The sequence below is a fragment of the Notamacropus eugenii genome, chromosome 7 (genome assembly GCF_028372415.1).
Source record: "Notamacropus eugenii isolate mMacEug1 chromosome 7, mMacEug1.pri_v2, whole genome shotgun sequence".
NCBI classification, from domain to species: Eukaryota; Metazoa; Chordata; class Mammalia; order Diprotodontia; family Macropodidae; genus Notamacropus; species Notamacropus eugenii.
The window spans coordinates 38,574,129-38,600,531 of record NC_092878.1 but is presented as its reverse complement, the minus strand read 5'-3'; the positions used below and the strand labels follow the sequence as shown (position 1 = coordinate 38,600,531).

The following is a 26,403-nucleotide window of genomic DNA, read 5'->3' as shown; positions in this document are numbered from 1 at the left end:
ACAACTTCCATCCATCACTCCTAGTTCTGGTCTCTGAGTCAAAGCAGAACAAATTATTTTTTATTTCATTTGATAGTATTTTTTCCCCAATTACATGCAAAGATGGTTTTTAACATTCACTTGTATAAGATCATGAGTTCCAAATTTTTTTCTCTCTCACTCCCCTCTCTCCTCCCTAAGATGGCATGTAATCTGATATGGGTTATACATGTACAATCATATTAAAGATATTTCCACATTAGTCATGTTGTGAAAGAAAAATAAAAAAGGGAAAAACCACAAGAAAGAAAAAAAAGAATAGTATGCTTCAATCTGCATTCAGATCCCATAGTTCTTTCTCTGAATGTGGATAACATTTTCCATCATGAGTCCCTTGGAATTGTCTTAGATCCTTGCATTGCTGATAGAGCTAAGTCTATCAAAGTTGGTCATCATACAATGCTGTTATTACTCTGTAAAATGTTCTCCTGGTTCAAAGCAGAACAAATCTAATCTAATCCTTCTTCTACATAACAGCTTTTCAAATATTTGAAGACTGTTGTCATGTCTCCCTAAGTCTTCTCTTCTCCCTGTTAAGCATCTCCAGATCCTTGACTAATTTCAAATATGATGGTTTCTAGCCCTTTCACCACCCTGCTCACCTTCTGCAGTTTCAGAAAACAATGTAGGCCTTCGATGTTTGTAGCCAATAGTCTGTATCCACACAGACCAATATGGTGGAGAGAATGCAAGACAGTGAGTTCAGAAAGGAACAAGAAGGTGGGTCGGGTGTGCTGCAAACTGCTTCATGGATCACAGATTTAAAGCTGAACCTTAGTTCTTTCCCCATTGAATCTATTCCCCTCATTTTGTATGGAACAAAACTGAAACTCAGAGAGGAGAAGGTGATTGCCCAGGGTCATACAGTAAGGTTCAGAGCTGGGATTCAAATCCAGGTCCTCTGACTGTATACAGTGTGCCCTTCCTGTATCATACTACTCATTTTTACTGTGCTGCAGCTACTAAAAGCATTTGCCACAAGGTGACCACCTGTCTGAGCACTTTTATATCTGGCAGCGAGTGAGGAACAAAGCAGGGTGACTGTGGGTGTTTTGATGAGACCAACCATGAAGTTGGAGGGAAAGGACAGAATCAGGGAGATGTCTGGGCATGGCTGAGCTGCACAGAGATGCTTGTCCCAGTCACAGGCACATCCTGTATGTGTAGGCAGGTGCCTCCTAATTTAGGCCCCTTTGGGAAGTATGAGGAAAATAGTGGGTCTGAGTTGCCTACATGCTGTATAGAGCTCTAACTAAGAATTTCTTTATCTTGAGCAGAAAGCAGTTCAGGGGGATTGGGGTGGGGAATAAGGTAGTCATACCCATAGGTGCAATTCTGCTGGAAAGAGGGGAAACCATCCTCCCAAAGATCCACTCCTAGCCCTTGCCAGGAAAGGCCCTGGGACAATCGCAGCATATGTGCTGCAGGATATAGAGGGAAATAGTGGGGAGGGGTAAAGTGAAGGAGAAGGAAGAGATGGAAAAGGGAGAGGAAACTGTGCAGTGTCCAGGGTTTAGGTGGAAAGCAGATGAGGATAATGGCCCTGAAACAAAGCTAGTTATAGCTCTGCTGTTATAGATGAGCCCGTATCTGAGTTTCCTGACCGTTAAATACTCAAAGAGAATGCTCTCTTGATCTCCATCTAGGCTTTGAGTCTGGGTCAGGATTCTTGGAGGCAGCTCTGGAGAGACTCCTAGTTAGAGAACTTAGGTTTGAATCTCAGCTCAGACCCTAATTGAGAACATGACCTTGATCAAACCACTAACCCTTTTTAGGGTTTTAGTTTCCCTCATCTAATTGAACTAGAAGTTCTCTAAGTACTTTTTAGATCTAAGATCCTGTATTTATGAATAAAATGCTGCAACCTCAGTACCATGTAAACTGCTGAACTCAAATTATTCAGCAATCTGTAGAGTTTAAAAAGTCCACGATTAGGACAGATATTTTTATGCATATGTTTCCTGTTCTGTGCGTGGGGGCAAATTATCATGATCTACTCACAGGGTGGAAGTATGCATAGGTTCACACATACACATTCACCCTTTCCCCCACTCAGAAAACAGTTTTGCTCTGTGTGCTTGTCTGGAGGAGGGGTGCAGAGAGAGAGAGACAGAGACAGAGACAGAGAGCAAGAGCGAGAGCGACAGCTAGAGCGAGAGCGAGAGAGAGAGCGAGAGAGAGAGCGAGAGAGAGAGAGAGAGAGAGAGAGAGAGAGAGAGAGAGAGAGAGAGAGAAGAAGAAGAAGAAGAAGAAGAAGAAGAAGAAGAAGAAGAAGAAGAAGAAGAAGAAGAAGAAGAAGAAGAAGAGGAGGAGGAGAGAGGAGGAGGAGGAGGAGGAGGAGGAAAAGAAAGATGGAGGGAGGAGGAAAGGAAAGTGGAGAAGGAAAGGGAGGGCAAAGAGGGACATTACCTACATAGACAATTCCTCTTAGAAAAAAAATTATCCTTCTGAATTGAGATTCAGGCAATCATGAAGAAAGTTCCCTATATCCTATCCCTATATACCTACATTTCATGGATAGATGCCTTTCTGATGCCTCCAAGAACCATAATTTAATTGATTGGAGAACTCATCAAATTGATCAGGGACTGCCCTGATCCCTCTCCCCTTTTCCGCCCTTACACATGAATAAAAGAGAGAAAGAAATAGCACTTTGGGCTGGCCTCAGATCTTGATCTGGTGCCTGGAATGAAGTAACGAACCAGTTCTCAAATAAAATGACAGACTCCAGGAAACAGGAATATCAAAACACACAATGTGCTGGAGCAAGAGGAAAGGGCAGCTGTGACTGCTTTGAGTAAAGGCTCTTCCCTTGGATGAGAGCCCAAGCCATTGCATTCTCAAATGATGGAATTACGGGGAGGGTTTAAATGAAAGTTTCAAAGCTGGAAAGGATGGCTAGAGGTCACTTAGTCCAACTCCTTGTAAAGAGGATTCCTACTTAGGTATGATTTGACCTAGATATTCTCCAAACTCCCTTCCAATTCTGAGACACTATGATTCTATGACTCCAAGACCAATATTCTTTCCACCACTCCATGATGCCTCCAGTTCTAACTCTGCCACGAACTTGTTTTGTGGCTTTGAGCTAGTGATTTCCCCTCTCTGGGCCTCAGTTTTCTCTTCTTTTGAGTGAATTGGACCAGAGGATCTCTGAGATCCTTTCCAGCTCTGACATTCAGCTCATCTATCCTGTCTCTGTTTACTTTCTCTTTGTATTGGTAGCCAATCACTGTCCCTTACCTGTAAGTCATCAAAAAATTATTCGTCCTAAAGTAAACACTTGAACTGATGTCTGTAAATAACAACAACCCAAATGACCTCTTCAAAGCTACCTTAATTGCACAGAAAAACTTATACGCCATCCCTGCACAGCAAAGATCCTTAACTGTTTTGTTTCAAGGACTTCTTTGGATGGAGTGATGTTGCCTATGGACCCTTTCTCAGAATAATCAAGTCAAGTCAATTAATATTTATTAAACTTCTCCTTATATGCCAGATGCTATGCTAAGCACTGAGAAAGAAAAGGCAAAATGAGCAAACAAAAAAAATTATACAAATAATGAATTTGAAATAATCTCAGATGGAAGACACTAAGATTAAAGGGGACTGGGAAAGACTTCGTATGGAAGATGGGATATTTTACATAATTGTGGGACAAGCTAAATTTCAGCTCAAATTTTGTGAAAATACAGGTATACCCCTATGAGCAAAGTGCATGAATTTTAGTGTATATGACATCTATTTTTGACAACTTAAGGGTCTTTCTTGCTCCCTTTCTCTCATTAGGGGAGCTAGGTTTTGAATAAGTGAAAGGTCATTGTCTATAGGCTGAGCTGAGGCAATTCATTAAGATGAGTGGGTTTGTTTTGCTCTCCCAACCTAAAGCAGCCCCCTCTCAAAAGGTTATTCATCATTTTACAATTCTCTAGGATCCTGCATGATATAATGTATTCCAATCAACTCTAAAGGGTCTACCATCTTCTGGGAGACTGCCCAGGTGCTATACACCATCCTGAACAAAAATGCCAGCTTTCTTAATGACACACAACTTTCTTCGCTCAGACTTGATGTTTCTTGGGCCAGTATTTATCCTGCCTACAAAAGGAATGCGAAAGACTTTTATATTGTTTAGTATTTAAGTTTAGAATTTTAAAAAATCAGTAGCATACAGTAATATTGTTTGTCTTTGACAGAGTTCACCATGTAGAACTGGAGCTCAGAAGAGACTAGGATTTTATACATATATGCATATGAATTTATTCATGTATAATACATATACCTATACATATGTGCATATGCATACATACATACATACATATATGAGTTCATCTACTTAGGGACCCATGAGAGCTTATGGGATCACCAAATGAGAGAGTAAAAAAGGCAAAGAGAGTCTAGGAGAGATCTTTCTACTCATTATTATGGGGCACAATATCATGAGGATAGCAAATGAGGATAAAGCAAACATCTCAACTGAAAGGGTGAGGGAAGAGGATGCTGTGCAAGGCTTTAGGAGAGAAGGTTTGGAAGAACCATGTCTGTGAGTAGGACAGGACAAACAGTGATACCCAAAGAGGAGGCTGATCTGAGTCCAAGGAGTATGTGATCAACCAATCAGAAGATGTGAAGATAGGTTATATCCCATGCTCCTATAACACAATCCTACTTTCCATTTCCCCTAGTGCTCCCCTGACCTTTGCTAAATAGGTTCCCAACCTCCTCTGAGTCAGGTGTTGGTGCCTCAGGACAGTTCTAACTTAACTGCTACACAGGCACCACAACAACAACTTTATAGATGCCACTGAGAAAATTCTCCACCCCTCTACCATATCAGCCTGCTGGCCACCAGCTCAATTTGTGACTTCAGTGCTAGGGGTTGTATGGTTTGTCCTTCATTTTCAAAGAGAACCATGATATCAGGAAGATGATGACATGACTTGCAACTGAATTGGATTTAAGTAAGGGAGGGCTCTGCAAAGTCACCAGGCTCATTTTCTCTTCCAGGGCCATCTGGTTAGGGGTAAGCTATAGGGGTAAGGTGGGAATAATAACTAGTGAGTAAAAGACCTCTCTCCACTCATCATTTTCAGTGTGGATGAAATAATTCATAAAGTATAAGAAGTCACGGATGATTGTAATTTTCATAACATATCCTATTATGTGATCTTTCTTCAAAATAACCAAACATAACCAATCAAATGAGATAATCCAGAGGCAGCTAAGTAGCAAAGTAGTTTGAGTGCTGAACCTAGAGTCGTAAAGACCTGAGTTTAAATCCAGCCTCAGACACTAACTAGCTGGGTAACCCTGGGCAAGTCGCTTAACTTCTGTTTACCTCAGTTTCCTCAACTGTAAGATGGAGATCATAACAACATCTACCTCCCAGGATTGTTGTAAGGATCAAATGAGATATATATATATACATACATACACACACACACACACACATATATACATATATACATATACATATGTATATGTATATATATATATATATATATATATATATATATATATATATATATATATATATATATATACATAGCTCTTTTTGCTATGACAAAGAATTGGAAAATAAGGGGGTATCAATCAACTGGGGATTGGCTAAACTAATTATAGTATATGATTGCAATGAAATATGATTGCATCATAAGAAATAATGAAAAGGACAATTTTAAAGAGAAACCTGGAAAATCTGTATGATCTGATACAGAAGGAAATGTGCAGAACCAAAACAGCTGCTACAATAACAACAGCATTGAAAAGAAAAATAGCTTTGAAAGACTTTATCTAATCAATGCAATGACCAACCATGATTCCAGATGACTAGCAATAAAGTAGCCCCTGAGGAAGAGAAGACAGACAGAATGAGAAATACACAGTCACTGAGTCAAAGTGGAAATTTGTTTGACTATGCATATTTAATACAATGGTTTTGTTGTGCTTTCCTTTTTCGGTAGGGGAGGAGAAAAAGAGAAAGACTAGCAATAATGCTGCCAAAAGAAAAGACAAAAAAGAGGGCCACTTAATCATTTTTTAAATGGGCAGAAGTGAACAGAAGGAAACAGATAAGAAGGTTAGCTTTGGCAGTAACATGTTAAATTTACCATGTCCTTAAAAAGAAAAGGGCAGCTAGTGGTACAGTAGATAGAGTGCTAAGCCTGAAGTCAGGAAAATCCATCTTTATTGGTGTAACAGCAAGCAAAGAAGGATTTTCTGAGACTGTTCGGGATTGAGTTTTAGCCAATCAAGTACCTTTGATTGGGTCTTGCCTTTGATTGAATCAATCAAGAGTCTTTGATTAGAAGCAGTACGTATATATAAATAGTAGAGAGAGTAGAGCATCAGAAGCAGAGCTGAGAGAAGTGAGCATGAACTGACTAAGGGAACTTGCTTGTGGTTCTTGTGTTTGTCCTTTGTGGCTGAAGAACACTATGCCATCAAAGAAATGATTACATGACTTGCAGTTGACTTTGTTTTGAGTGAGGGAGGGCTGTGCACGTCACCAGCCTCACTTCTCCTCCAGAGCCATCTGAATCCAGTGACCAGAAATTCATTAGGATGACTGGAGATGACCCAGGATGCACTGGGAGACCTTGGACCCTTTAGGCCAAGGTCTATGCATGTACTCACTTAGGGTGAGGCAATGCCCATTCATTGAATAGGCCTGTTTAAGAAGTAGTCAGGGCATGGCTCCTTTAATGAGGCAAAGAAAAAGAAAGACATCAGGCTTGGAAAGACCTAACAGAAAGAATGTTTGTGATGTCGGGAGCCCTACGTGTTGATCTGTGTTAATTCCTCAGATGGAAGCCTGCTCTGTTGATCTATGTTGATTTCTGTGACAGAAGCCCTGTCTGTTGGTCTGTGTTAATTCCTCAGACAGAAGCCCTGTCTGTTGGTCTTTATGAGTGAATTGAGATGGCACTGGTAATGTGTATAAATATTGTTTATAGCCCTGTTAAACTTTGTTTTCCTAAAAACAGAAGCTGTGAGCAAGAGCCCTTGGAGCCTGCTGGCAGGCAGAAGAGTTTGGAGTGGAACAGTCCGTGTGAGTGGAGACAAGGAGCAGGAGCAGAGACCTGTCTGCATGTGAATCCAGGCAAGAGCTGGAAACAGCCCACAAAGGAGGAGCTGTGGGGTTTGGAAGCCAGCCTTGAGTCAAGGTAAGAGAGGACTTTACTTGAACACTGCGTATTGATTAAAGAGATTGTTGTTACAGTGACCTAAGGGTGGATAGTATCACATTTTCTGCTACCACTTAAGGATGCATCATGCTAAGGAAGAGCCTAACCCAGGATCCCTTGACTTTGGAGATGCAATAATATATGTTATGCACCATATGACATACTGAGTGTTATGAGAAACATATATATAGATATAGATATATAAGATGACATGTTTTGCCTAAGGATGTTGCTCTGAATGTTATGCTTCACTTTATTAAACAATGGTTAGTTTACTGATGAATAAATAGAGAGTTCATAATACTATGTGATTAGACCCTTAAAATCATTCACAGCAGTAGTCCTCAGGTGTGCTGCTGTGATTGGCTTTACAGTTAGTTCAAACCTGGCCTCAGGCACTTAATAGCTATGTTACCCTGGGCAAGTTATTTTACCCTGTTTGCCTCAGTTTCCTCATCTGTAAAATTAACTGGAAAGGAAATGGCAAACCACTCCGGTATATTTGCCAAGAACCCCAAATGGGGTCACAAAGAGTCAGATACAACTGAAAACAACTTGAACAACAAAAGGAAAAGGTAAACATTCCCAGTTTCACGTATAATCCTTTTTTTCTATTCTACTTTGCATATGGAAGTGCAACCCTAGTAACTTGCTCTTGACTCTAACTAGGATCAACTATCATTTCATTTTTAGCTCATTATATTTTTTAGTTTCTCTTTTGGTATGCTTCCTGATATAATTTCAGTATAGTAGTAAACAATTATAATTTATAAATAACTAAACATACGGCATATATTAATAAGTAAAATATACACATTTGGGGGAGCATGCTCAAAGAAAATTTAGTGATAAGAGAACATGATCAAAAAAAAGTGTGGAAATCACTGGGACAGAGAATCAATTAGAGAGAAGTAGAAAGATTGTTTTGTTTTAATGAGGGCTCAACTGAGATTAGATAATATGAATTTGTAATGGACTTAGTCAGCATGATTGCTTAACTTATTCCAGAAATATATGAGTTAGGATTGAAGCATTCAAATGGAAGGATCCAATGGAAACAAATGGTGGGTATAATCTAGGTTGGAGTTTGGATTCTAGGGTAGAGTCTGTATGAATTCTCAAAATAGCAGAGAACAAGAAAGATGATCTAGGGCACATCCTTTATAGGCCATGGACCCCTTTGGAAATCTGGTGAAGCCTACTGACTTCACAGTTGCAACATATAAAATAAGAAACATAGAATTATAAAGGAAACCAACTATATTGAAATATAGCTATTAGTTTGGGGTTTTTTTCTAAGACAAGTTAAACTCAAGTTAAAACCCTTGATTTAGGGATGTTGGGCTAGTACTTCCTCTTCCTACCTCATTTCTAAAAGGGCAGTCTCCCCCACAAATCCCTAGGTATAATAAAGTACCTTCAAAGGTTGACTGCTCCTGCTTACTGACTGACACCACAAGATTGTGACTCACTATTTCTGTGGAGGTGGTTTGACCTTGGCTACTTACAAAGACGGAAGCAAGAGGACTGAAAATCTGAGCCTTTCCTGAGTCCATGGTCCTGTGGCAAGTCATTCACATCGGGGTTGAGTAGTGCTTTAAAGCCTGAAAAATACTTTTTGCACCTCAGTTCTGTGAGGTAAATAGTGCAGGTTATATTATCCTGGTTTCTAGATAAAGAAACTGATACTCTGAGAGATCAAGTAATTTACCCATAATGACATATAATAAGGCAGGATTCAAACCCAAGTCTCTTCATTTCAAGTCCAACCCTTGATCTGTTGTATCATATTGCATCATGCTGAGCCCAATGGCAAGTAGAATAATGGAAGACTAAAGGGACTGAAGTATGGGAAAGTGGCAAATGTCGTCTAATCTCTAGTAGAGATTGAAGTGAAAACAACGTATTTATATTTTGCTTTCAACTTAAACCATTTTCACACCCATCATTTCACCTTAGCCTTATATCTTATGAGATATACAAGGTGGAAATTATTTCCCCAATCTCCACAGATGGGAAAACTGAGGTCCATAATGGCCATAAGACCTCATAATTAGTGGCAAAGTAAGAAACAGAACTTAGATCATCTTCAACCATGATGTGAATGAAACAAAATGCCAAGGTTCAAGGGTCTTTGAAAAAGGTTGCATCGGAAAAAAAAAAAACAAAAAAAAAAACCACAGAGACTTGCTAGTGTTATTGGCAAAATGGAGCAGTATCCAGAAACTAATTCTCTCTCCACCTCGCCCCTGCCATTCTCTCTATTTTTCTGTTCCTTTGTCTTCTTGTCAACCAAATATGAAATGTAACAGAGATGTTTATTTAACTCCTACATCCAGCCCTTCAACATGGGAGCTGCTGACTAAGAAATGGAAAGTATAGAGATTTCTCATCCCTAATAAATATAAATTGTATGATTGCTTCCTTTCCCCTATTCTGTTTTTATTTATTTTCTTCCTTGCTCTTCACCTCTATTTCTGTCATCTCTGGGCTTTGCTTCTCCTTTTCCCTTCTAACTAGGTCTGGCTCTCCCTCTTCCTTGTTCTTGGGAAGAACAGAGGGTAAAAATAGACACCTCTTCTTCCTGTCTCCCCCCCCCCAACCCTTCAGCACTGACGCCACCATCCACAATGCCCAGAAGAATTTCTGCTGAAGGCCTATTTGAAAACCCGTTGTAAATCAGGAAATGCTGGGTGGAGTGAAGGGAAATTGGAAGGAACTCAGGATTTATGAATGTATAATGCTAAACTTTTTTTAAATGGATGGGCCTAGTTCCAGTCCTAGCCAAGGTTCCTAGATTGTGTTCACTTTACAAAAGAGGTGGTATTATTATACTCTAGCACTCTCCTATGTGACAGATTAATAGAGTCATAAATTGCATGACTTCATAGGGTTCGATAGACGAATAGGAGTCCCAGTCAAGTCCAAGTGTTCAAGGGCATTGAGATCCTGGCAAGAGGTATGGTCGGGAAGGGGGTAAACCAACAAAACTCTGAAGCAGTTCCAAGTTGTATTTTGGAGGGGGGAAGTTTATAAATGAACCTACACAAAAATTGACTATGTATTAGGGCATAAAACCCTCACACAACCAAATACAGAAAAGCACAGACATTGAATGCAAACTTTTTAGATCATAATGCAATAAAAATTACATTCAATAAAGGGCCATGGAAGTGTAGAATAAAAATTAATTGGAAATTAAATAATCTAATCCTAAAGAAGGAGTGAGTCAAAGAACAAATCATAGAAATAACCAATAATTTCATTAAAGAGACTGACAATAATGAGACAACTTAGCAACATTTATGGGAAGCAGTCAAAGCAGTACTTAGAGGAAAATTTATATCTCTAAACACTTACATCAATAAAACAGATAAAGAAAAAACCAATGAATTTGGCATGCATTTTTTAAAAAGCTAGAAAAAGAAAAAATTAAAAATCTCCAGCTAAATACCAAATTAGAAAATCTAAAGCTCAAAGGAGAGATTAATAAAATTAAAAGTATGTAAACCATTGAAATAATAAATTAAACTAGGAGCTGGTCTTATGAAGAAAAAAGCAATAAACAGATAAACCATTGATAATTTGGTTTAAAAAAGAAAGAAAACCAAATTACCAATATTAAAAATGAAAAGGTTGGACTCACCAACAATGAAGAAGAAATTAAAGCAATCATTAGATGTTATTTTACCTTAATTATGTACCAATAAATCTCACAATCTAAGTGACATAGATGATTATTTACAGAAAGAGAAATTTTTCAAATTAACAGAAGATGAAGTAGATTATATGAATAACCCTATCTTATAAAGAGAAATTGGACAAACCATAAATGAGCTCCCTAAGATAAAACCCCAAGACCAGATGGACTCATAAGTAAATTCTACCAAACATTTAAAGAACAATGAATTCTAATATATAAAATATTTGGAAAAATAGGCAAAGAAAGAGTTCTACCAAATTCTTTTTACAACATAAATATGGTGTTGATATCTAAACCAGGAAGAGCCAAAACAGAGAAGGAAAACCAGAGACTAATTTCCCTAATGAATATTGATATAAAATTTGTAAACAAATTACTAACAAGTAGATTACAGGAATATGTCACCAAGATCATATACTATGACCAGATGGAATTTATACTAAGAATGCAAGGCTAGTTCAATATTAGGAAAAGTATCAGGATAATTGATCATTTCAGTAACAAAAACAACAAAAATCATATGATTATCACAATAGATGCAGGAAAAATCTTTGGACACAATACAACACATTCCAGTCAAAAACACTAGAAAGCATAAGAATAAATGGAATTTTCCTTAAAATGATAAGTAGTATCTATCTAAAATCATCAGCAAGCATTATCTATAATGAAGCTAGAAGTATTCCCAAAAAGCTCAGGGGTAAATGAAGGATGACTATTATCATCACTATCATTTGATATTATACTAGAAATGTTAGCTATAGCAATAAGAGAAGAAAAAAGATATTGAATGAATTAAAAAAGACAATAAAGAAACAAAACTGTAACTCTTTGCGCATGATATTATGGTATACTTAGAGAATCTCAGCGAATCAACTAAAAAACTGGTTGAAATAATTAACAACTTATTATTATTAACAAATAATTAATAACTAATAATTAGCAAGTTTGCAGAATATAACATAAATCATCAGCATTTTTATGTATTACCCACAAAGCTCAGAAGGAAGAGATAGAAAGAGAAATTCCATTTGAAAAAAAAACAAAAAAAGGAAAAGGATCTATATGTACAAAACTATTTATAGCAGCTCTTTTTCATTAGGGAAATTAGTCTCTGGTTTTCCTTCTCTGTTTTGGCTCTTCCTGGTTTAGATATCAACACCATATTTATGTTGTAAAAAGAATTTGGTAGAACTCTTCCTTTGCCTATTTTTCCAAATATTTTATATATTAGAATTCATTGTTCTTTAAATGTTTGGTAGAATTTACTTATGAGTCCATCTGGTCTTTATAGCAGCAAAGAACAGGAAATTGAGGAGATGCCCATCAATTGGGGAATCACTGGACAAGTTGTGGTATATGATTTTAAGGGAATACTATTATGCTATAAAAATGACAAATAGAATGCTTGTGGCAAAACCTGGGAAGACTTACATGAACTAACGCAAAATGAAGTGATCAAAACCAAGAGAACATTGTCCATGGTAACAGCAGTATTATATGATGATCAACTGTGAATGACTTAGCTATCCTCAGCAATGTAATCCCCAAAGGACTCATGATGAGAAAATGCTTTCCACCTCCAGAGCAAGAACTGATGAAGTCTAGAGGCAGATTAAGCATAATTTTCATTTTCTTTATTCTTCTCCTTTTACATTTTTTTGGTCCTTGTTCTGTTTCACATCATGACTAATATGGAAGTGTCCTTTGCATGATTGCACCTGTATAATCTATATCAAATTATTTGCCTTCTCAAGGAGGGGGAGGGGAGAGAGGAAGAGAATTTGAAACTCAAAATTTTTTAAAATGCATTTTCAAAATTGTTTTTACATATAATCAGAACTATATGTATAGATGAAAATCTGGTTTGAAAAAAAAGCTTATGAGGCTGCTAAAGTGATCATATCAGGGAGTTCTCACACTGTAAAATCTTAGGTCCCTTCAATAAGCTTGGAAATGTATAAAAGCATCATCAAAATCCTTTTATCGCTTCAAACTCTTCTTAATACAGAATACAGTTAAAAGAGTCCCTAGAGATTTCCTAGTCCAATCTCCCTAACTTTATAGATGAATAACTAGAAAGCCAAAGAAGGTAACAGAATTGCCCAACATCACACAGGTGACAAAGCCAGGCTCTAAACCTACATCCTTTAACTTAAAATTCACCATTCTTTCAAAAGTACCATGTTGCCTCTAGACATCTAATTATTAGCAGCACCTCACATGTCAGCATTTTCTTAGGGAATATTTAGGGAATTCTTTAGGGAATATTGCCTTTTTCTCTCTTTTTTTAAAGATCATTTATTTTTAGAGGGCTCAATCCCATTCCTGATAGGAGTTTTGGCTTATTCCGTTTCTGATTTTGGCCAGTTCACTCTTTCTTAGGAATGTTCCTCCCAGCAGCTCACCATATTGATGCCACAGTTGGTACAGACATACAATTGGCTTAGCTCACTGCAGCTCAAAAAACCTGAGTTCAGCTTCCTCTGGTAATAAGGTGTTGGGGGTGGAAGCTCAATTCCATGTGGACAGTCTCGGGCGGGTAAAGGTGGGAACTTCTAAATCTTAGAGTTCTCATGAGGCCCCCCATAAAACAGCAGGGAATCGAGGAGTGAGACCGAGCTATCTGTTGTATTTCCGCCTCTTCCCGTGAGAAACGTGATGGGAGGAGCATCCCCGCCCTCAAGACTGACCCGGATCTGGGCACACCTATTGTTATCTAACAGGCACGGTATTCAAATGCAAACTACGCGGCCGGAGAGCTTAATTAGGGTCAGGAAAGCCTGAAGGCGCTCTTAGCGCTGAGGGGCCCTTACAGGACAGAAGGCCCCTCTTCCTTCTCTCTTTGCTCTCCCTTCCCCTTCTCTTCCCACTTCCACTTCTGCTTCCAATCTCTTACTGTAAGATCTTTGCCTCCTTGGGAGACTTCTCTCTCCCTCCTAAGGAAGAGTTCCCCCTGCACATGTAACCAGGACCCTGAATAAAGCCTAACCCTTGTTCGACTCTGGAAAGTCTCTTCTCTCATACGTTTATCTGGTTTGGCCAACCGAAGACCTGGGACAGGTAAGGTAAGACTCGGGTAGCCCTCAGGCCTCTAGGCCTGGCAATAAGGATTCCTCTAGTTCCTCTAGTAATAAGAATTACAGGTTATGTCACTAAACCTAACATGCACTTTTATTTTCAAGCAGATACAGAGGAGTGATATAGCAAGTCTGAGTTAGATTTTTGTCAAGACACATGGCATTGGACAGGTCAACAGCCCCTATCTGGGCTTTGATTTCTTCATCTGTCAAATGGGTGCAATACACTAAATGAATATCAGCATTAAGGGGTTGACAGCCTCTGAAAAGTACAATACCCAAGTTCCAGTCCCTTTCCTTCTGATGTGCTAGGGAGGAGAAGTACATGCTACTGATTCTCCAGATAGAGGGTGTATAAATACACCCTTTCTTGGTTCTCTCACTTAATACCTGGTGTGACTTTGAACAGGTAACTTAACCTCTCTCTATAAAATAAGGATTCTGGACTAGATAACTTCTGAGGACCTTTCTCACACCTAATCTGTGATTCTGTGATAGCTAAGGTCCTTCCAGAATACACATTTTGTTTTGGGTTCTAACATTCTATTCTCCAAGGTCCCTTTCACCTCTAACATTCTATGCTATAAGAGTCCTAACTATAACATTCTTTGATTTCTAAGATTCTAGGATTCAATGGTTTTTCCATGAAAACCTCAGCTTTTCTCACCCCTGCCTGGGCCTTGCTCCTCTTATTCCCCCCTGTGCTTTTTTAGTTTTAAAAGAAACTGCCACCTACTCTCCTGTTGAGGCCAATACTAATGGTGAGATTTAATCTTAAGGCTACCCAATTTTTCCAGTAAATATGAGAACCACATGTTTGTGTGCTACTGGCATACATTTAGATGGTAAAATATACATTTGCACATAAGATTTGTAAATCTCCAAGTATGAAGAAAAACAAAAAACCCACCCACATTATTCAGTGCCACCTCTAAAATAATATTGTAGGCAAACATTCAGCCCTAGGAGAAGTGAAGCAAACTTTATAAGCAAGGGATCTAGTTTCTTTGTACCATTCCCAAAGCTTACATACAGTTCAGAGCCTCATGCAGGAAATGAATAGTAATGGGGCCCCAGAAATCATTATGGCACATACATATCATGTCAAGGATTATATAGTGGAAAGAAGCTTTGAGTTTAGACTCAAAAAACATGGGCTAAAGACTCAGCTCCTCCACTTCCTAGCTATGCAATCTTGAGTCAAACATTTGTGCTCTCTGAACCTTGGTCTCCCAATCTCTGAAATGAGGGAGGTTGTATTTGATGATCTTTAAGGTTGCTTCCAGTTCTAACATTCCTTGGTTTTGCAATGGTCTAGCAGCAGAGAAGTAGGGAAGAGGACTTCTAGAGTGAACAAAGGCTTCCCCAAATGAGACTGTGCCCCAGTATGATTATCATGCTGAGTCAAGTCAAGTCAACAAGCATTTATTAAGTGCCTATTCTGTGTCGAGAACTATGCCAAGCACTGGGTAAACAAAGAAAGGGCCATAGGGGGAAAGTCTCATTCTTAAGGGACCCACAGACCAATTGAGCGAGACAACATGCAACAAGATATGGATAAGATAAATTAAAGATAATCTTAGAGGGAAGATTAATATTATTATTAAGGAGGATAAGGAAAGGCTTCTTGAGATAGATTGGATTTTAGCTATAAACTGAAAGAAGACAGTTCTTGAGACCCAGTGCATCCAAGGGCAAAGGTATCAAAAGGGAAAACCAATTCACCAAATAAGATGCAACCCTGCCCTGAATTCCTGTTTAGCATGATGTCATAGGAAGAGAAGGCTTGATGGAAATACTTTTCATGACCGCATGTGTATAATCTATACCAAATTGCTTGCCTTCTTAAGGAGGAGGGACGAAGACAGGAAAGGAGAGAATATGGAACTCAAAAATTTCAAAAAACAAATACTAAAATTTCTTGTTTACATGTAACTGAAAAAAATTAAATGAAACTGTAAGCTTGGAATCAAGAAACCAAAGGTTCAAATCTCAGTTCACCAACTGTGTGATTCCATACAAGTCATTTCATTTCTCTGAACTTCTGTGTCCTCATTTGCAAAAACAGAGTCAATAATAGCAGTAATAACAATAGTAATACCTATGTCAAAGCACTGCTTGAGAAAAGCTCTGGGGACATTTACTTTGGAGAATGGATGACTTTGCAGGTCATGCAAATTGACCTCAAGCTTTTCCATTTGGTATGAGGATTGTTTCTACTTAGCTCCAAAAGAATTAGGAAATTATGGGGAAGCTACAAATATAAGGAAAAGAATTAGAACTACCCTACCATTGGGCTGGGATGCTTTGGAAGGTGGGTTACTCCCACAATGGAGCTTTTTAAGTAAAGGTTGGAAGGATGATCACTTGTTGGACAGATTATAAAGAGGATTTCTGGTCTGGTACAGTTTAGACTAGATGGTCCCTAAGATCTCTTTCAGTTCTGAAATTCTGTGAGCCTTAAAGTGCCTTCAGAATGAGTTAACATAATAATAAATTGATAAAAACCCACTGGCCAATTATTGTGGAAAGAATTTACCCAGAGTATGGGTTATTTCCAGTCTTATCAAATAACCCTCTACACAGGGAGAGAGAGAGAGAAAGAGAGAGAGAGAGAGAGAGAGAGAGAGAGAGAGAGAAAGGATCCTTAGATCTAATTCTGAGACTTAGTCCAAATCTAAAGTCATCTCCTCCTGACAATGGCTCTGTTCTTTCTGATAGCCTTCCCCAGCAGCTAGGCCCTGTGACCAAGGACTCTATTTGAGCCATAATCATAATAACAACTTCCATTCCTAAAGCATTTTAAAAGCTTATAGAGTACTTGCCCCACAATACCTCTGTAAAAATAGTGAGGTAGTATGGAGAACCTGGGGCTCAGAGAGGTGAAGTCCTTTAGCTCACATAAGTGTTAGAGATGAATCTGGAATCCATACAGCTTAGCTTCAAATCCCAATGTTCTTTCCAAAACTCCTTCTACAAAAGCATGTTATTTCTCTCTTGTCAAGTTGTCCACCTGAGGATTTTCAAAAAAGGTTAGACTTGCTTTAAGAGTCCCTCTGTGAAACTCAAAGGCTGCCATTCCTTTACTTATACATTTCTCTAGTTTTCTTCTGTATTATAGAAGGCAACTTCTATAGAGGTAAAATATTTGAAAATGCAGAGGCTCAATGAATGAGGGAAAAGAGATCTGGTTGCATTTCATTGAGTTGGATGATACATGTGTTTCAAAAAGTACTATTTAATTCAAAAACATGCACACTGCCTGGGAAAGAGTGGGAAGAAATCCTTGCTCCAATGTAGAATAAGGAACACATCAGGAAAGCCTCTAAGGTCCATTCCCAAAGTGGCATAGATAGTCACATTGCCTACCAAATAGTATGAACACTTGAAATTCAAGTCCCTTCACATTTTGGCCCCAACTTAATTTTCCACTTATATTTCATACTACTTGCCTTCACATACTCTATGCTGCAGCCAGCCTAGACTAATTACCATTCCCAGATATGCCTATCCTTTCCCCCATGCCTTTGCTCCCACTTTTCATCTCCTCTATTGAAATCCTTCCCATCATCACAAAATCACCTCTCCAAGAAGCCTTCTCTGAGCACTATTACCTGCTACTCCAATCAAAAGTACTCTGAATTCCCATACTACTTCTCATGTCATAGTTTGTCATATCTTTGTCTTAGTTTCTCCTACTAGATCTTTAAGGGTAAAAATTGAATCTTATTCATATTTTGGTATTCAGTATCAAGTATATTATAAATAATCAATAAGTATTTGTTGGATTTATATATTCAGTTTATTCAACAAGCATTTATTAGTAAGTTGAATGGATTCAACAAACATTTATTAGTTATCTATTATTGAACACGACATCCATAGCCACCAAATACCTGGGCAAACAGCATTGAGCGAGTGCTCACTGGCTCATTATATCCTCTTTGGTCACTCTTTCCAAGACTGGACACCCAGGAGTAAGAGCACAGACATTTCCACTAAAGCAAAACACTGGTAGCTTCAAACCCTGGTTACTCACCAACACATTGATTGCCTTCATCCATTTGGTATCCAAAACGGCAAATAACAGGTCTTGCAATAGTGGGGTAATTTGGAGCAGGAACCGGTGCTGGGGGTGGTGGGTATGCCCCTGAGTAAGGATTTGAATAGGGCCCTCGGTATACTGGGTTGGTTCGGGGAATGCATAAATATCCACCATTTTGGTTCACACACATCATGTCTCCTCGGCAGGCATCAGGGATAGTCCTACACTCATCGACATCTGTCAAGGTGAACAGAAAAGGTAAGAGAATGAATCGTCCCTCTACTATGTTGTGTATGCTTTTATTTAGCCAGAGTCCTCCTAAGAATCATCAAATATGCTTTGCCCATACCGGTTCCTGACTAATTTTCCAATATGGAATGTGATTTCATCTGCTTGGGAAACTCACCAGTGCAGATTGTAATCCACCTATTACTTAGCAGGCAAGTCCTAAAGAGTTGTCTGAAGCACATTCAGCATTGCCAAGGATCACACAGCTGCTAAATCTCAAAGGTGAGATTTGAATACAAGTCTTCCTGGCTTCAAGCCCTGCCTTAAGCAGGCTGCCAGCAACTAATTGACACAAGCATAATTATTATTTTAGTCTATATGGACATGGCACCACATGGTTTTCAATACATTTTCTTCACAGTAACCCTGTGAGGTAGGCAGTATATCATTATCTCATCATACAGAGAAGGAAACTGGGTTGCCTAAGGAATTGGGGTCAGAACTGAAACTCAAACCCAGTCTCTTAAAAGTGACATAATTTCTGATTCCAAGGGCAAGGGAAGGGGGCTATTGGGAGAGGCAAGAAGAAATTGTTACTGACATAACAGTTCCCTTGATTGTGAAGCTTTTTACTTCAAAGTTTGCTTCCATTAGACTAAGAAAAAGGCAGGGCATGTTTCCAAAACAGCATGTGTTCTCCCAGACCTTCAGGGCCCCCTCCCTGGACTAGAGAATGTCTTTCTAGATAATGTGCATGAACACAGCAGCCTGGTCACACAAGTAGATCAGTTACTCACACACACACACACACACACACACACACACACACATCCCTCTCACTAGTCTTAGCATTGGCAGCTTGAGGGTTGGGGTGGGGAATAAAAGCATGCCTGGGTCCTGAAAGCATATGACAACCATCTGAGCAGAGGCAGAGCCAACTCACACCTCATGAAAGGGAAATTCCAAGACTCAGAGCATACAGCTTATTCTATAGCCTAAAACCTGAAATCACTGCTGGTAGGGATGAAAAACAAAACTGCCAACCTACCACCTTTAAATCATAGCCAGTATACAAAAACCTACTTCCCATGGCAAATCATTTAAGTTTCTGCTAGTTTCCTGTCACATTGCTGACCCACCCCCAACCCCTGGGTTATCGAACAAGTTCAGAAAATTTTTTGAAAAAACAGTTTGAGTTTTGGATTTTTTTTTAAATTTTAATCCCAATCTGTGAACCCATGAATACAGGAAACTCCCAGGGAAGAAATTCCTTCTACTAATGCAAATATAAAACTGTTTTGCAACCAATAATCTTAGAGAGTTGCCTAAAGCACATAGAATTTAAGTGACTTGCCCAAGGTCACACAGTCAGTATATGTCAGAAGCCAAACACACTCAGATCTTCCAGAACTTTCTGAAGCAGCTGGGTTGGGCAGTGGATAGAGCACTGTACCTGGAGTAAGAAAGATCTGAGTTCAAATCCAGCTTCAGACACTTAGTAGCTATGTAATTCTGGGCAAGTCACTTCATCTCTATCTGACTCAGTTTCCTCATCTATTAAAAGAAGATGATAAGCAGCACATTCCTCCCAAGGTTGTTATGAAGTAAAACTGAGATAATATTTGTACTTTGCACACCTTAAGGCACTATATGAATGCTAATTATTCTAGACTCTGAAGTCAACTCTATATGCACTTTATGCCTCAGCTCACAGAAAGTAGTTTAGGCAAAGTCAAACATAATTTGGAAAGTTAACTAGGCAAAAAAAAAAAAGGGAAGATGTTTGTATCATTCACTCTTTGATCCTCCCCATGATGTTGCTTTCCTCATAGATGATCAAAAGTTGACTCTCCATTCCCAAGACAGGGAAATGACCACATCTGGTAAAAATGGTGTCTGAATTCCCCTATTAAGAGTGAAGCAGCTACGGGAGATTCCTACCTAAACACTGTCCAGATGCACGGTCCAAGTCAAAACCATTCGTGCATTGCTGCTGCAAAAGAAAAGAAAGGGGTGATTATGGATTTTAAAATACTCCAAGGATGAAGTTACAGAACCATGATCTTTGCTTTCTATAACAGGTCATGAGGGCTCTCCTTTCCTGGGACACTGTCTTATAATGGAGACATTCTGGGTGCAGCTGAAATTTCCACATCCCCTGTAAATTACATCCTTCAGTGCTCTAATATTTCTTCGTGGGGAACCCTAAGTACAGAATTCTAACTTAGCTTCATAGAATCTAAAGATCATCTTGTCCATCTCTTTTATTTTCTAACGTAACTGAATCTCAGAGAGGGTAGGTAACTTTCCCAAGATTACACATGTAGTAAATAGTTCCCTGGCTTCAAATGCATTATTCCTTCCACCACATCATGGTACCTCTCCATAGCACACTCCTGAAAGACGCAAGTTGTTAGGGTACAGTAATGATTCTCATCAGTGTGCTATTCTGGAATGACATTGCTACATGCATTCATTTATTCGATAAGTATTTACCAAATACATACTGTGCTCCCTAACTTAAAGGAGATGCAAAATTTAGATATGAAACAATCTTCGCCTTCATGGAACGAGAAAGAACTGGGTATGTTTCTTGGAATAAATAACTCCAATTCAAGATATTCCCTACAGAAGCAGACTCTTTCAATTGTACTGTTAGCCTTCAAAACTTCTCAGCATCTTAACGCTTTCTTTCTCCTTCACCCCTGTCCTTCCTAAAGCTTATTTCTCTCTCAGTACACTTGATCCCATTATTTCCCACCTCCTCCATGACTTTTTCCAGCAGGTGACCCTTTTTTCCTTCATCTTCTGTCTCTCCCTTGTCTTGCACTCTTCCCATATACCTCCAGACTTGCTCAAGCTCTCCCAAACCTAAAAACAAAGCCTTCTATTAAGCCTTCAATCCCCATCTAGCTATCATGAAATCATCTGTCTTTTCCTGTTTTGGCTAAGCTTCTATAAAAAGTTATCTACATCTGATTACTCCACTTTTCCACTATCTACCCTCTTCTCAACTCCTTGTAATCTCATTCCCATGCTCACCACTCCTTATAAAATTGCTCCAGAATAGAAGAAAGTCCAGAAAGGATCACAAACAATTAGGGCAGCTTTGACAATTCTATGTTGAATTTATTATATACTTAAAAGAAAAGCAAACTTTACATAATAGACATCTGTAGTTTCATGCACAATCCTTTTCCTATATTATAGTGTATATAGATGTGTGTATGTGTGCATATAATCATTTTGTCTGGTGTTTGGAATAAAAAAATTATTTTCTAATTGACCTGCTTACTCTTTCTTCTCCTTCACCTGTAACCTCATGCATTTGATGCACTTTATGACATCAGAGTCCTTGAAGTATTCTCTATGCCTAGAATTCCCTTCCCATCCACTTCAATTACTATCTACCTAACTCACGTGAACTCTTCCAGGAATTCTTTCCTCATTTGTGAATCTGTAATGACCCCTCTAGCCACCACCACCCGAATACTTCATATGGTATTTTACTTCTACCTTTCTTACAGACAATGTATTTTATTTTTCAATCTACCTGTATTTTGTGTATACTTTTTGTATGTCACAATCTCCCTACTAGAATATACACTCGATATCAGTAAAGACTATGTCTTACCTAAGTTTTGTATGTTCCTTAGTGCCTAGTACAGTGCCCTACATACCCTGGAAACTTAAATGCTTATTGAATTGCTGAATCCATATTTCAATACTTCAAGGATCTATATTTCTACACAGATTTGAATACTCCCTCCACAGATGCATATTATAGCTCCTCAGATTCAGTATTTGGACTTTTTTATCTCTCAAGTGTCTCCTACCTCTAATATTTTATAATTCAAAAAACTTGTGGGAGAGGAGGAAGAAGGTCAAGGTTCATTCTCACCTGTGCATGTCCAGGACTTGTGAGACAAAGAGTCAGAATGGAAACAGTCAGTATCCTAAACAGGGATGAGAAATCAAACATAAATATTTTATATATACAAATGTCTAAGTACTAGATGAATGTGTTATAACACAATACTTTGAGGAGGAAGGTCCAGATCTATGATTTCACTGAAGTTGAAAACTCCTAAAGAAGAAAATTTCTTTTACCAATGCAAATTGATAAATGTTCCATAATATATTATCTTAGCAGTAATTAAGTGACTTGCCCTGGGTTACACAGGTAGTATGTTTCAAAGTGGAGTCTTGAACCAGATTTTCCTCACTCTGCAGTTGGATATCTAGCCCCCTCACCATGAGGCCTCTCATTCAAATAAGATTTTTTTATAATCAAAAATAGCATTTTGTGCTATAGAGGCTAGAGAAACAGGGAGGACTGTCAGATGCAAATTAAGCATTTACCAAGTTTTTACTTTGAATGCAAACAGAGACAGTAATGCTTGAGTTTAGAAAATTTTTTATTATAAATGTGTGTATAGATGATGATCCTTGTGACCTACCTCAAAAGATCAGAACAAATGAGATGATCAATGGGAAATGTTTGAAGTTCCAAAGAGCAAAATGCTAGATGAAGTTGATGCCAGTGTCATTTAATATAAATGTTCATCTAGCCTAGATACACCTATCAGTGTCTTCCATCAACCAGTAGTGGGGACATTAGAAAATACTGCCTAAGTTTAATGTTCTGTGACCTCAAATTTAACTCTTCACAGTTAATAGGGAGGTTGATCAAATATTCAATGAATGTGAATAACTCAGTCAACCAATCAGAAGAAAGGCAAAACTGAACTGTCTAGACTGATGATGTGTTTGTCTAAATTGGATAATTCATTCATTTCTTCTTTTGAAAAACTATTATTCAATCAACAAATTCTCTTTAGATGCAGACCTGACCTCCACATACTTATTCTGTGACCCATATGACTTTGTCTATTTATTCTTTGGGTAAGTTGAAAAAAAATAAAGTAATTTGACCATTATTCAAAGACAGCAAAGTCAGGACTCATAATTCCCAGTTTCTTCATCTAAGCAAGATCACTCTCCCCAAATAAAGAAATACTCTGAAATTCCAATGGTTTCTTAGCTATTTAATATATAAGGCAGCATTAGCCAGGTTTCATATTATTGGAGACTGTTCTAACCTTATAAAGTTCATAGCTACATCCCAGAGCTGTTTTGTTTTGAGTTTTTTTGTTGTGGTGGTAGTGGACTTTTTTTAATTCACAAAAACTAAATTTATATCTTTTTTTTAAAAAGAGCAACAACAAATTTATTTTCCAGCCTGTTTATTATGAATTTCAATGTTTTCCTGTTTCCTCATGAAGTTTCCTTTCAGTTAGTTATTAAACCACTTTTCATTTATATTGGAGGCTGAGTAGTCTGAGTACCTTCAAGAGCTGGTACAAAATCTATTTTAACACCCATTCTTCCGACCTTTGGGCTAGAGATATTCACCAGCTACAGTCTCCCCTCAAACTTCAGAGCAGATCAAGGCACCCAGACAAAGGCTCTCACCCTTGGCAGAGTGACAGGCAAGTTCTGGGAGTCAAAAAAGTTTCAATCAGTAGCAAAAAGTTTTTACAATTACGAAGGAGCCCCAAAATGCCATTAGCAAAACTTCTTGCCTACGAATAACTTCTGTGACACTGAATCTACATTCTGCTCTTCTGGACAACCAAAATCAAAGCAATCAAAAAGAGAATGAGAAAAAAATATATGTCGTCAGATGTATGGCTAGATTACAACTTCTCATTCTCATTCTCACAATCCAGGATACTTTCTAAAAAAGCAGGTGAAGCATCCATTCCATGCCTTTCCCCTAAAGAAAAGGAAAGGGGAGGAGGGACCTATCAAATGGCATTGCTTGCTGTCAGAAGAGATGATCCCAGGCTTGTTTTAGTTCAACACACACACACACACACACACACACACACACACACACACACACACACACACACACACACTGAAATCCATTGATTTAAAGAAATCTACAGGCTTTTACTAGACAAGAATCCCGGAGCTGTCACTCTCTTAGTCATTAATTTTAAGAATCACTTATCTGTCTCTTAATTTTCCCTAATGAACAACATAAAGTTTGCTTACATGTACTTTTGTCTGCAATCCGCACTTCTCATTGGCTTTATACTTCTGGGTCTCATTCCCTTTGCGAATCACACACAGACATACAGTACAATCCGGCACAAGAGTGTAAATGTGTTCAGCCAGGCACGATGCTTTGTCCAGCAGATGACACATACAAAATAGCAATTCTTTTCTGTGAAGATTGCTAGTAAACTTAAGCTTGGTCTCTCAAATCAGTGATTTTTTTTGGGTAAATCAGCTTGGGTAAAAAAAAGCTGCTGCCGGTCTGTGAAAGTGTTTTTTAGATGAAAGCACTGGCGTTGGAGCAGTAGAATTCTGCAGTCCTGGGACAGACAATGTGACTTCTAAAACTATTATACAACACCACTCCTTGTCCCTCCCCTTCCCTTCCTCCCACCCTCCCCCCCCCCCCCAGAAAAGATCTTCAAGATGGAAATTACTGAACAGCACATTTTTATAATTAGCAATCTTGTTGCATCACTAGCAAATCTCTTTTCCAGTGTCCTGACACAGATTGAACCTCAGCCATAGACATTTTCCACACAGCAGGCTATAGAGCAAGTCTTTCCAATCCCTGAAGAAAGAAGTTCCGTACAAAGAACCTACCTCTTTAATCCTGGCATGTCCCAGATGTGTGGAGAAGAAAAAAAGGAGGTGGGTGGAAAAAGAAAGAAAGGGGAAAAAAAAGATCCCAGTGCCTACTACTCAAAGGCGTTTCTTGAACTTCAACCTTCTCTCTGCCCTTTGATTCTTGTTTTAATGATATTCCAGTACAGCAAGTAGTGAAGCGGGCAGAGTAAGGGTCTGAGCCTCCTGAGGCACTGGAGTGAGTACAGAGAAAGCACCTGGTTTTGCTTAGTCCTTCTCAGTAATTCAGCATTAAACCAATTGGAGGAGGAATGTTAAAAATGAACACTTCATTTTCTAAGTATGTTAAACAATGCAAATGGAGCCTCAGTCTGGACACAGCTGGTTCAGATTAGAGAGCTCACCAACTGGCTAGACTCCTCACAACAATCTTGGGGCGTCTGCCAGGACGAAAGTCTCAGAGCTCGAAGGAAAGCCTCTCCTCCTGGATTCTAGCAAGCAAACACACACACTCTGCAGAGAGCATCTTTCTTGGCGAGGACTACTTATCAAGTGCATGGAGGGAGGTGGGAACACGGGGGTACGTTCACCCTTTAGTTTCCTTCCCAGCTACAACATCCCAGAGTTTTGCAGAGGCCTCGGATAGTCAGGGGATGAGAGGGAGTTATGAAGATTTAGCCCTCCAGGTCATTGGCATTTGAAGAAAAGTTTTTAACCTTTTTCGGGAGAATAGAAACTTGTAGAATACAGCTACAAATGACCACTGCGCTTGATTTATTATTAGAAATTAGCACAGATTAAGTGAAGATTTAGAGATAAAAAGATAGAAGGGATGAATATTTGCCAAAAGAAATGCCATAAGGAAGATCATATACCAATGGCTAGTAAAATTAAAAAGACAGGGTTCTAACCCTTCACTTCAACTTTTGAACAGCAAATTTCTAACTTTAATCTTTCTAGCATCCCTTTACAGCTGGTTCATGATTTTGCTTTAAAAAAAGGTCATGGATCATAGTAGATTTAAAGTGGGAAGGAAGAGATTGCCCAGTTGAACCCCTTCTTTTACAGATGAAGAAACTGAGGCCAGAGAAAGTGACTTCCCCAAGGTTACATACATAATCAATGGCAAAAGGGGGATTCAGCCTCCCAAATTCAGTGTTTTCTTCATTATACTACCCTGCTTTTCTTAAATAATAGGAGGATGTGAGAAAAAGAAGCAGGCATGAGATATGAGGATGCTCTCAGTAAGGTAATTCTGCTTTCAAAATACCTTACATTTCAGTCAATGGTCAATAACAGTTATAAAGCACAGTCTGTCTGGCACTATGCTAAGCACTGGAGATACAAAAAAAGGCAAAAAAAAAAAAAAGAGTACCAATCTCAAGAAGCTCACAGACTAATGGGAGAGACAATACACAAACAACTATGTAGGAACAAGATATATGCAGGATGCATTGGAAAGAATCATCA

General features: G+C 38.6%; 1 protein-coding gene across 4 annotated transcripts in view; it reads right to left on the bottom strand.

The window, feature by feature from the left end:
* FBLN5 (fibulin 5) overlaps positions 1–25,450 on the bottom strand; it is a 128,504-nt gene extending 103,054 nt beyond the window's left edge. Inside the window, exons 1-5 of one of the 4 annotated variants that reach the window (XM_072625063.1) lie at positions 24,952–25,188; positions 24,346–24,668; positions 22,184–22,238; positions 20,224–20,275; positions 18,049–18,291 (exon numbers count right to left, since the gene is read on the bottom strand). In XM_072625063.1, coding sequence (XP_072481164.1) covers positions 18,049–18,291; positions 20,224–20,275; positions 22,184–22,238; positions 24,346–24,401 — 406 coding nt within the window. In that variant the 5' untranslated portion in view covers positions 24,402–24,668; positions 24,952–25,188. Of the gene's footprint in view, positions 1–18,048; positions 18,292–20,223; positions 20,276–22,183; positions 22,239–24,345; positions 24,669–24,951 lie in introns of those variants that run through there. The other 3 variants (XM_072625065.1, XM_072625066.1, XM_072625064.1) reach the window with 3 other exon arrangements.
* Between the last annotated feature and the right edge of the window lie 953 nt (positions 25,451–26,403).